Source organism: Pseudochaenichthys georgianus, chromosome 3 (assembly GCF_902827115.2).
Source record: "Pseudochaenichthys georgianus chromosome 3, fPseGeo1.2, whole genome shotgun sequence".
Classification (NCBI taxonomy): domain Eukaryota; kingdom Metazoa; phylum Chordata; class Actinopteri; order Perciformes; family Channichthyidae; genus Pseudochaenichthys; species Pseudochaenichthys georgianus.
The window spans coordinates 53,412,817-53,425,585 of record NC_047505.1 but is presented as its reverse complement, the minus strand read 5'-3'; the positions used below and the strand labels follow the sequence as shown (position 1 = coordinate 53,425,585).

The window sequence follows — 12,769 nt, the reverse complement described above, 5'->3', positions numbered from 1 at the left end:
GTCCTGTGTTTGAGTAAAAGTAGAAGTACTCAGGTCTTGTGTTTGAGTAAAAGTAGAAGTACTCAGGTCTTGTGCATGAGTAAAAGTAGAAGTACTCAGATCTTGTGCTTGAGTAAAAGTAGAAGTACACAGATCTTGTGCTTGAGTAAAAGTAGAAGTACACAGATCTTGTGTTTGAGTAAAAGTAGAAGTACTCACATCTTGGACTTGAGTAAAAGTACTCAGATCTTATACTTGAGTAAAAGTAGAAGTACTCAGGTATTTTACTTGAGTAAAAGTACTCAGATCTTGTACCTGAGTGAAAGTAGAAGTACACAGATCTTATACTAGAGTAAAAGTAGAAGTACTCAGATCTTATACTTGAGTAAAAGTAGAAGTACTCAGATCTTGTACTTGAGTAAAAGTACTCAGATCTTGTACTTGAGTGAAAGTAGAAGTACACAGATCTTGTGCTTGAGTAAAAGTAGAAGTACACAGATCTTGTGCTTGAGTAAAAGTAGAAGTACTCAGATCTTGTACTTGAGTAAAAGTAGAAGTACTCAGATCTTGTACTTGAGTAAAAGTACTCAGATCTTGTACTTGAGTAATAGTAGAAGTACACATATCTTATACTTGATTAAAAGTAGAAGTACTACTGTAATGTAGTATTTTAAGACCCTAGTATTTGTACTTTTACTTTAGTAAGTAATCTGAGTACTTCTTCCACCACATGAAACTGCGAAGAAGCATCGTTGGTACAGGCAGTCAAATGAAAGCAGCATGTCAGCCAAGTGGACTGAATGGCTCTGTGACGCAGAACAGCCGAGCCTGACGAGACGAGCTCATAGCAGGATATGAACATACCTGGTAGGAAGGCTGCTTTGGGGTCGGGCTCACGGAGGGAAGGTCTGCTTCCTGCTGGGCGTAGCTCTCTGTCGGCTGACCCAGGAACTGCTGCAGATGTTGGGGTTCTTGAACAGATTCGGATGCTTTCTGCTCCAGAACCTCCTCGCTGAGGCCGAGCTGCGCCGACAGGTACGAGATGTATCGGATGGTGAGGCGCAGAGTGTCGATTTTGGTGAGGGTCTGTCCTTCCGGCGCCACAGATGCAGGTAAATACGTCCTCAGGTGGTTCAGAGACTTGGTCAGGTCCCTCATCCTGTGCTTCTCCCTGTCGCTCGCCGTCTGGCGCTTCTTCCCCGGGTATCTGGATCTGGATTTCTTTGTCGTGGAGGCAGGAAGAGTTTGGGCGTCTTGCTGAGGAACTGCCGGGCTTTTGAAGACCAAGCAGTCCAAAGGGTTGGGTTCGTTCGTCCGGAAAGCGTTGGGGGAGAAGCAGAACGAGTCCACAGAGGAGGTGGGCGACAAGGAGCTGCTGCTGGCGCTGAAGTAGCCAGGATCTGAAGCTGCATCGAAGGCCAGCGTGTTGTAGTGTGTGTCCATCAGGGAGTCGAAGAGGAAGGCTTCGTGGTGGAGCTGCAGGTCGGAGCAGAAGGACACATCCATGGCTGCTGCAGGGCGAGAGGAGCAGAGTGGGTTTCTGGTGAGGCAGGAGAGGAGAGTGAGGAGGGAAGGACGCTTGGGATCCATATAAGAGGAGAGAGGTGTGACTTTGCACCTCCAGCGGCCACCTTGAGTCCTGAGAGTCTGGGCGGGGGGTCTCGTGGGAAACATGGCAGCTCCAGGACTGAAGTGTGACTCGGGGATCCTCACACGGAGAGAGATGATGGAGAGAAATTCACACCGCCCACTCCCGCAGCCTGGGAACAGGAGGAGGTAGGCCTCGAGGTAAAGACACGAAGCACTGGCAGAGAAACACGGACTCCTTTGCTTTGCAGGAGACGAGTTAGAGGGCTCGGACTGACCGGAGGGCTCGTCTTAGATTTCATGTAAAGCGTCTTTGAGCATTTGGAAAAGCGCTATACAAATCCAATGTGTTATTATTATTATATAATTAAATAAGACGCTAAAGAGAAATACATTAAACATTGAATCAGAACCAAGCTTTATTTATCCCACGCAGAAAAGCGGGTTTTGTAACAGTTGCTCTTTCAGAATCAAATAAAAATGAAAATATAAGAACATATGTTTTTTACATAGTTAAATAATGAAATGTATAATAACAAGAACATCTAATAAATTCTAAATAATTCCACAAACGTAACAAAATAAAGTAAAATGTTTGCATAAAACTTCAAAAATCAAATATAAATAATATCAATAATGAAATAAAATAAAAATAATGATTTGAAGTTGAACGTGTGCATAATACTTCAATTATATGTACAAATATACAAACATTTAATCAAATACATATGCCTAAAAAAGAGAATACAAATGTCAGGCATTCAGAACAATGTATTTTATTTGTGTGAGAGAAAGAGCAAGTGTTCAATTAAATTATATCTAAAATAAGGAACATTGTGTGTACTTTGTGTACTTTGTGTACTTTGTGTACTTGTTGTGTTGTCTTTAGCTCTCCTCTGTTCTGTACCAGTTTTCAAAGTGATGTGTGTGACTGAAAGCAGACCAGCGACCCCCAGGTCTGAAAAGGCTCTTGGATCACAGAATAAAAGCCTCTCGCTGCAGATCTCAGGTCCTTTGAAGCTCAACACGGCGTCCATCTTCTGCTTTGCTAATGCGTGTATTAGTGGGACTCATTAAAGGCAGTGCTCGTCATGAACTCGGCCCGCGGCCCTCGGCCTGGAGAAGTGTGCCGGCAGCAGCTGTGAAGTGTGAGGACTTTACACCTCGTGCTGTTTGGACAGCAGTGAGGCCTGGGGAGGACACATACCTCCTGACACACTTTACATGTGAGGAATATCAACTACATGTGTTCAAGTTGATCAAAACACCGTTAAGGTCCACTGTCCTGGAGCTGATCTCAAAACAGACTTTCAGAACCAGAAACCGTCCTTTCCTCGTTGTGTTTTTGTGTTTTTTATGCTTTCTATCATGACATAGCTCCACTGATGCACGGTGCTGTTTCTCTCTCTCTGGACTCTCTGTTGTCTCTGAGGAAGCCACGGTCAGGTGTGGATCTACCTCAGAGCAGCGTTCCCACTGAACGGCGCGTCGCTTTTGACTCCTGCTCGGCAGCCGAGGTGAAACCTGAGCAGGAGGTGTGAGGAGGTCCCGCAGCAACTGACCAACTGAAGCAGCATGCTGGAATACATATCATAAGTAATTAAGAACATGTTTGAGGTTCAGGGCAGACAATAGCCGCGTTCACACTGCGGTACTTTTCCCACAAAGGTTCATGCGAACTTAGTTCATGATCGCGTTCACACCAAAAAGAGCCGGTACTAAAGTAGTTCATGCGAACCTTTTTACCCCCTCGAAAGTCCCTGCTAGAGAGCAGGGACTTTCGAGCGGCTCTTTTTTGAGAAAAGAGCTATATTACTGATTGGCTGGGCGGATTGCAAACCACGCCCCGTAAAACTCCCAAAAAGTTTTGTGAAGCCGCCATTTTATTATCCTCGCATTAGCATTATTAGCATTAGCATTAGCCCAGCGCAGAAACGCAGAGAGACTAACTTATGGCAACACACAATAAAACATGGGAGCGGTGGAGATGAGGAGGTGTCGGCGTTCTTTACTCGGAAGGCTTCAGTAGAAGCTGCTGGGACTCCCAGCAGCTTCTACTGAAGCCTTCCCCAACTCCGGGGACTTCCGGCCGGGGACTTTGGGCGGCAGTATACGCCGTGAAGTGGGTTGCGGCCTGCCAGTAAACCCAAAGCAGAAGAAGAAGAAGTGACGTCAGCGGCTTCATTTGCCTAATCCTCCCCCAGGGACTTATTCTGGTGTGAACGCGATCTGTACTTAGTTCATGAGAACTAAAGAGTTCGCATGAACCTTTGTGGGAAAAGTACCGCAGTGTGAACGCGGCTATTAAGAACTATTTATTCGACTTCAGGTTGTATTTTATTTTTGTGAGAGAAAGGGCAATCAAGTAAGTCAGGGGGGTCAAACTCAATTTCATGGCGGGCCACAACAGCATCATGGTTGCACTCAAAGGGCCGGTTGTAGTTATATAGATATACATATATAAATTATGTATTATTTTACATTATTGCCTCTGAATTTGATTATTATCGGAGAGGGTATAATGACTTCATAATTAACTAGTCTGAAAGCAGAAGTCTGAAATAATTGCAACCAATTGCAAGTCCCTTCAGTGCGCATGTCACAAAATGAGATGCATTGTGGGACATGTAGTTTATGGGCAATGTGCTTCTGTAAAGTGGCATGTAACCGTATAATAAATGTATTCTATTCTTTGCAAGCTCTTGAGGGGCCGCATAAAAGGAAGTCGCGGGCCGTATTTGGCCCCCGGGCCTTGAGTTTGACACCCCTGAAGTAAGTCAATGATATCTAATATCAGGAATATGTTGTGTACTCAATGTACTTGTTGTGTCTCTCTTGTGGTGAAGTGTTGTGACTGAACGCAGAGCCTTTCCAACGATACCCAGGTCTGAGAAGGTTCTTGGTTACAAAAGCCTGAGCCCTTTAACTGCAGATCTCAGGTCCAGTGAAGAATGAAATGTAAATCTACCGAAGTGTTATAAATTAAATAGGAACGTTTTTGAGGTACATATCATTTTTGTTGTAATTCTACTAATTCAGTCAGTCAATGTTTATTTATAGCCCAATATCACACCCTCTGTCCTCAGACCCTCTGTCCTCACACCCTCTGTCCTCAGACCCTCTGTCCTCACACCCTCTGTCCTCAGACCCTCTGTCCTCAGACCCTCTGTCCTCAGACCCTCTGTCCTCAGACCCTCTGTCCTTACAACCCTCTGTCCTTACACCCTCTGTCCTCAGACCCTCTGTCCTCAGACCCTCTGTCCTCAGACCCTCTGTCCTCAGACCCTCTGTCCTCAGACCCTCTGTCTTTAGACCCTCTGTCCTCAGACCCTCTGTCCTCAGACCCTCTGTCCTCAGACCCTCTGTCCTCAGACCCTCTGTCCTCAGACCCTCTGTCCTTACACCCTCTGTCCTTACACCCTCTGTCCTCAGACCCTCTGTCCTCAGACCCTCTGTCCTCAGACCCTCTGTCCTCAGACCCTCTGTCCTCAGACCCTCTGTCTTTAGACCCTCTGTCCTCAGACCCTCTGTCCTCAGACCCTCTGTCCTTAGACCCTCTGTCCTTAGACCCTCTGTCCTCAGACCCTCTGTCCTCAGACCCTCTGTCCTTAGACCCTCTGTCCTCAGACCCTCTGTCCTCAGACCCTCTGTCCTCAGACCCTCTGTCCTTACACCCTCTGTCCTTACACCCTCTGTCCTCAGACCCTCTGTCCTCAGACCCTCTGTCCTCAGACCCTCTGTCCTCAGACCCTCTGTCCTTACACCCTCTGTCCTTAGACCCTCTGTCCTCAGACCCTCTGTCCTCAGACCCTCTGTCTTTAGACCCTCTGTCCTTAGACCCTCTGTCCTTAGACCCTCTGTCCTCAGACCCTCTGTCTTTAGACCCTCTGTCCTTAGACCCTCTGTCCTTAGACCCTCTGTCCTCAGACCCTCTGTCCTCACACCCTCTGTCCTCAGACCCTCTGTCTTTAGACCCTCTGTCCTTAGACCCTCTGTCCTCAGACCCTCTGTCCTCAGACCCTCTGTCCTCAGACCCTCTGTCCTTAGACCCTCTGTCCTCAGACCCTCTGTCCGTAGACCCTCTGTCCTCAGACCCTCTGTCCTCAGACCCTCTGTCCTCAGACCCTCTGTCCTTAGACCCTCTGTCCTTAGACCCTCTGTCCTCAGACCCTCTGTCCTCAGACCCTCTGTCCTCAGACCCTCTGTCCTCAGACCCTCTGTCCTTACACCCTCTGTCCTCAGACCCTCTGTCCTCAGACCCTCTGTCCTCAGACCCTCTGTCCTCAGACCCTCTGTCCTTAGACCCTCTGTCCTCAGACCCTCTGTCCTCAGACCCTCTGTCCTCAGACCCTCTGTCCTTACAACCCTCTGTCCTTAGACCCTCTGTCCTCAGACCCTCTGTCCTCAGACCCTCTGTCCTTACACCCTCTGTCCTCAGACCCCTCTGTCCTCAGACCCTCTGTCCTCAGACCCTCTGTCCTTAGACCCTCTGTCCTCAGACCCTCTGTCCTCAGACCCTCTGTCTTTAGACCCTCTGTCCTTAGACCCTCTGTCCTCAGACCCTCTGTCCTCAGACCCTCTGTCCTTAGACCCTCTGTCCTCAGACCCCCTGCCCTCAGACCCTCGTCTACCCCCCCTCTGTCCTCAGACCCTCTGTCCTTAGACCCTCTGTCCTCAGCCCTTGTCCTTAGACCCTCTGTCCTCAGACCCTCTGCTCTTCCTTAGACCCCTCTGTCCTCAGACCCTCTGTCCTTACCACCCTCTGTCATCAGACCCTCTGGCCTACAGACACCTCTGTCCTACAGACCCTCTGTCCTCAGACCCTGTCACAGACCTCTGTCCTTTAGCACCCTCTGTCCTCAGACCCTCTGTCCTCAGGACCCTCTGTCCTTAGACCCTCTGTCCTCAGGACCCTCGTCCTCACACCCTCTGTCCTTACGACCCTCTGCTTCCTCAGACCCTCTGGTCCTAGGAACCCTCATGTCCTCAGACCCTCTGTCCTCAGACCCTCTGTCCTTAGACCCTCTGTCCTTAGACCCTCTGTCCTTAGACCCTCTGTCCTTACACCCTCTGTCTCAGACCCCTCTGTCCTTAGACCCTCTGTCCTTAGACCCTCTGTCCTCAGACCCTCTGTCCTTAAGACCCTCGTCCTCAGACCTCTGCTCACACCCTCTGTCCTTAGACCCTCTGTCTTTAGAGACCTCTGTCCTTAGACCCTCTGTCCTTAGACCCTCTGTCCTCAGACCCTCTGTCTTTAGACCCTCTGTCCTTAGACCCTCTGTCCTTAGACCCCTCTGTCCTCAGACCCTCTTGTCCTCACTACCCCTCTGTCCCTTAGACCCTCTGTCTGTTAGACCCTCTGTCCTTAGACCCTCTGTCCTATGACCCTCTGTCCTCAGACCCTCTGTCCTCAGACCCTCTGTCCTTATAGACCCTCTGTCTTAGACCCTCTGTCCTTAGACCCTCTCGTCCTTAGACCACTCTGTCCTTACACCCCTCTGTCCTCAGACCCCACCTGTCCTTAGACCCTACCACCAAGTCCTTAGACCCTCTGTCCTCAGACCCTCTGTCCTTAGACCCTCTGTCCTTCAGACCCTCTGTCCTCAGACCCTCTGTCCTTGACCCTCTGTCCTTAGACCCTCTGTCCTTAGACCCTCTGTCCTTAGACCCTCTGTCCTTAGACCCTCTGTCTCCAGACCCTCTGTCCTTAGACCCTCTGTCCTCAGACCCTCTGTCCTCACGACCCTCTGTCCTAGACCCTCTGTCCTTTAGACCCTCTGTCCTTAGACCATCTGTCCTTAGACCCTCTGTCTTAGACCCCTGTCCTCGACCTCATGTCCTCAGACCCTCTGTCCCTTAGACCTCTGTCCTCAGACCCTCTGTCCTCAGACCTCTCTGTCCTTAGACCCCTCTGTCTTAGACCCCTCTGTCCTTAGACCCTCTGTCCTTAGACCCTCTGTCCTTCAGACCCTCTGTCCTCAGACCCTCTGCCCTTAGACCCTCTGTCCTCAGGACCCTCTGTCCTTAGGACCCGCTGTCCTCAGACCCTCTGTCCTTAGGACCTCTGTCCTCAGACCCTCTGTCCTCAACCCTCTGTCCTCAGACCCTCTGTCCTTAGATACCCTCTGTCTAGACCCTCTGGGTCCTAGACCCTCTGTCCGCAGACCCTCTGTCCTAGACACCTCTGTCCTTAGACCCTCTGTCCTTAGACCCTCTGTCCTTCAGACCCTCTTCTTAGACCCTCTGTCCTTAGACCCTCTGTCCTCAGACCCTCTGTCCTCAGACCCTCTGTCCTCGACACTCTGTCCTTAGACCCTCTAGTCCTTAGACCCTCTGTCCTCAGACCCTCTGTCCTTCGACCCTCTGTCCTTAGGACCCTCTGTCCTTAGACCCTCTGTCCTAGACCCTCTGTCCTTAGACCCTCTGTCCTCAGACCCTCTGTCCTCAGACCCTCTGTCCTTAGACCCTCTGTCCTTAGACCCTCTGTCCTTAGACCACTCTGTCCTTAGACCCTCTGTCCTTAGACCCTCTTGTCCTCAGACCCTCTGTCCTCAGACCCTCTGTCCTTAGACCCTCTGTCTTTAGACCCTCTGTCCTAAGACCCTCTGTCCTCAGACCCTCTGTCCTCAGACCCTCTGTCCTCAGACCCTCTGTCCTTAGACCCTCTGTCCTCAGACCCTCTGTCCTCACAACCCTCTGTCCTCAGACCCTCTGTCTTTAGACCCTTGTCCTTACACCCTCTGTCCTCAAGACCCTCTGTCCTTACACCCTCTGTCCTTAGACCCTCTATCCTTAGACCCTCTGTCCTTAGACCCTCTGTCCTCGAGACCCTCTGTCCTTACACCCTCTGTCCTTAGACCCTCTATCCTTAGACCCTCTGTCCTTAGACCCTCTGTCCTCAGACCCTCTGTCCTTGACCCTCTGTCCTCAGACCCTCTGTCCTTTGACGCTCTGTCCTCAGACCTCTGTCCTCAGACCCTCTGTCCTTACACCCTCTGTCCTTAGACCCTCTATCCTTAGGACCCTCTGTCCTTAGACCCTCTGTCTTTAGACCCTCTGTCCTTAGACCCTCTGTCCGCAGACCCTCTGTCCTTACACCTCTGTCCTCAGACCCTCTGTCCTTACACCCTCTGTCCTTAGACCCTCTATCCTTAGACCCTCTGTCCTTAGACCCTCTGTCCTCAGACCCTCTGTCCTTTGACCCTCTGTCCTCAGACCCTCTGTCCTTTGACGCTCTGTCCTCAGACCCTCTGTCCTCAGGACCCTCTATCCTTAGACCCTCTGTCTTTAGGACCCTCTGTCCTTAGACCCTCTGTCCGCAGACCCTCCTGTCCTTACACCCTCTGTCCTCAGACCCTCTGTCCTTACACCCTCTGTCCTTAGACCCTCTATCCTTAGACCCTCTGTCCTTAGACCCTCTGTCCTCAGACCCTCTGTCCTTTGACCCTCTGTCCTCAGACCCTCTGTCCTTTGACGCTCTGTCCTCAGACCCTCTGTCCTCAGACCCTCTGTCCTTAGACCCTCTGTCCTTAGACCCTCACATCGTACAAGGAAACACTTCCAGAGAAAACCCAGTTTAAAGGGAACATGGAGAAACCTCAGGGAGAGCAGCAGAGGAGGGATCCCTCTCCCAGGACGGACAGACGTGCAATAGATGCCGTGTGTAAAGAGATAATACATTTACAGCATAAAGACCGAATGTTAGGAAATGCATGTGTCTGTGATGAGAAGATGAATCCACGAGGATGTCAGCTACAATCCTGTGGAAGCCATCAGGGAAGCAGCATGACGAGACCCAGGCAGGACCATTCAACATTAGCACAGACAATTCATCTAATTATCATGGTGTAACATGCAGGGCCGTCCCTGGCCAACATGAGGCCCGTCGAGGCCCCCTCCGCAAGGTGAGGCCCCCTCCGCAAGGTGAGGCCCCCTCCGCAAGGTGAGGCCCCACGCAGTCTGCATGGACGCCTGCAGGGAGGGACGGCCCTCTAACATGGGTCTGATCAAAGTGTAATGCAGGCTTAATAACATGGGGACCACATTTGCAACAAAACACATCTGAAGCTGGAGAAAAATCCAACGCAGCAGTGGTGGAAAGGACATTTACTTAATACTTAAGAACATTTTTGAGGGACAAATACTTTATTTTTTAGCTCTACTAATTCAATCTTAGTACAGACAATTCATTTAATTAATAATGTACCATGGGTCTGATACGAGTGTAATACAGGCGTAATAGCAGCAGAACATGGGTGTGATACTCGTGTCATAATGGAGTAAGAGGCGTGTAATGTTTTAAAAACAATCAATTAATTTTCTAGAATAAGTATTTGTGAATGCCCATTTAAGGGTTAACACAAAATAAATGAATAAAGTAATCAGCTATCTGTCACTTTCTAAAGCATTTTGAAAAGTGTTAATATACTAACATAAATAATCAATATATCATTATTATAAACAATTTTTCTAATTCTTTATAACGAATACTTTCACTTTCTTTACTTTGTTTGATAATTGTGCTTTTATTAGATTTTTAAAAGCAGGACTTTGACTTTGAACAGAGTATTTTACCCTGTAGTATTGCTAAGGTTAAAGGTGGGGTAGGTACGTTTGAGAAACCGGCTCGAGATCGCTAGAATTTGAAAATACACAGCCGGAGAAAATCTGCCACTTCCTCACAGAGCCCCTCCTCCAACACACACGAACGCGCACATGACCAATGAGGGCACGAGAGAAGTTTGTGCCCCGATGGAAGGCTGACAGGCAGGTAGGCCATCCAATCGGACTGGTTGTACTTTTTACAGTATCACGGCTTCTACAGATGACATTTTTTTTTGGATTTTTTGTCAAAGCACTTAAAATATTAATTTGCTATCGGGATGTTTAGAACATTCCATGGAATATAACAAAAAGTGTATCTCGAGCCGGTTTCTGAAACTTACCTACCCCACCTTTAAAATCTAAAGACTAAGTATTGCCATTAAATCATTGTTGATTAAAGTGTGAGGCTTTACGGATGGAATCCTTTCCCTTTTCTCTATTTTCAGGGTGAAAGAAAATCCTTATAATCTATGAACTGATATTATTTCCCGTTATAAATCCTCTGCCGTTTCCCAGCTGTCACTCCTCTTCCTCTTCCTCCTGACGTGTCTTCTCTTAATCCACATTACTCTGACGGTGTTTACTCACATGTGATGAGAGGATAATCAGCACTGCGGTGTTAACCCTTTCATCGCGGGCCCTTCAGAGCGTATTAGCTCTTCTCTGATGAAAGGCCTCCGCGAGGGCATTAGGCTTTGCATATGAAATGAGATGTGGCAAACTGAACACTCTGCAGAGCCATGCATATTAAAGCTGTGGCTCTGCGGGTAATTAACCGTCCGGAGGTGAGAGGAGAGGAGAGGGCAGAGATCTGGATTATCAGTCTAGACTCAGCGGTGCCGAGCAGCTCGGAGTGTTTGCTCAGCCACATTAACAGAGAGACACTAAATAAACCGAGTCGCCTGCAGGACGAGGAAGAACACGCACGAGAGGGAATCACGCGCACGTTTCAGGAAGTGCTCGAGTCTCTCGTTGATCTGAGTTTAGATCATGTTTTATGTTACTAGATTAGATTAGATTCAATTTGTGCATGTTTGCATCCAGACAGCACGTGCAAAGAAAGTGCACGAGGTTTCAATAAACTCACATAACAAACATTGTGTAGTAAAGTACATACATGTGTAATATCTTTGGAGAAGGTGCAGGGTTTAAGAATATACGGGCGATTTTAGGAAGTGACTTAGTTGAGTTGGTATAAAACAATACTTTGGGTCAGGAGACAGTTCATAACTGTACAGGAAAGAGCTAAAACAATGTGAGCATATTATTATACAGAGGCGGGAAGTAACTAAGTACATGTATTCAAGTACTGCACTTAAGTACTAGCTACTTTGAGGTAAATGTACTTTACTTGAGTATTTCCATGTTATGCTCCACTACAGTTCATGGTGTACTTTTCCTCCACTACATGTATTTAGTACCTTTAGTTACTTCACAGATCTGGATGAATGATGTGAAATCAGACTTTAGTTCCACTGGAGTAAATCCACCAGCTACCCTGCAGTCTACAAAGCCATTCAAACAAGTACAAGTACAAGATCTGAGTACTTCTACTTGTATTAAAGTACAAGATCTGAGTAGCCTACTTCTACTTTTACTCAAGCATAAGATCTGAGTACTTCTACTTTTACTCAAGTACATGATCTGAGTACTTCTACTTTTACTCAAGTACAATATCTGAGTACTTCTACTTTTACTCAAGAACAAGACCTGAGTACTTCTACTTTTACTGAAGAACAAGATCTGAGTACTTCTACTTTACTGAAGAACAAGATCTGAGTACTTTACGTCCAGCAGTGGGCGCTCTGTCTTCCTTCAGATTAAAATACATCAGTCCAAATAACTGTGAGATTAATTACCCGCACTGCATCATGGGAAAAAAGCTTCGAAAGATGACAAACACATGAACCAATGTTCAATATTTTATTATAAATAGTCGTATAAAGAAAATGTAAAAATAGTTGTTAAGACGTATCAATATTTACATGGAACATTTCACATGGACGAAATAAATAAAAAGTAAGATAGCATATATATATTAAATAAATTATAAATGTTTCACAGTGAGGCAGTAAAAACAGAAGTAGTTTGTTGTTGTTGGACGAAGAGGAGGAAGAGGAAGAGGAGGAAGAGGATGGAGCGGTTTCCAGATGTTAACCCCAGTACTCTCTGGGCACCAGCGGCATGCAGAACTCTTTCCCGGACATCTGTAATGAAAAAAGAAAACGGATTAGCATGTTGTACTTTTATTCAACAAGATGTTTTTTGCACACTGCACTGTAAACCCGAATAAGTCACAAGAACTAGTAAACCGACTGCTTTTTAATATTTTAAATTGATTAATAAAGGTGAATGTTTTCAGAGCTGAAATGTTGTTGTTTACTTAATTTGTCAGATAGTCCAAATTCATCAACAAATATCTAGTATCAGAGGAAGTCAAAATATTGAAGGTACTACAACTTTTTCTTTAAATTGACTTAATCTTTTGTATTATTTTGAACACGACCTCCTTCTAACTCTGCACAGCCCTACACTTTGATTATAGTCTTTGTCATATTTTATTTGACTTTACTCGTTTCTTATATATTTATATTTTGTG

At 47.1% G+C, this 12,769-nt stretch overlaps 1 protein-coding gene across 1 annotated transcript; it reads right to left on the bottom strand.

The window, feature by feature from the left end:
• Positions 1–843: 843 nt before the first annotated feature.
• On the bottom strand, positions 844–1,653 carry LOC117442908 (pancreas transcription factor 1 subunit alpha-like; the record flags this gene model as incomplete). Its single annotated transcript, XM_034078859.1, has 1 exon — positions 844–1,653. A coding segment is annotated over exon 1 (810 nt), but the record flags the coding sequence as incomplete, so codon positions are not given.
• Between the last annotated feature and the right edge of the window lie 11,116 nt (positions 1,654–12,769).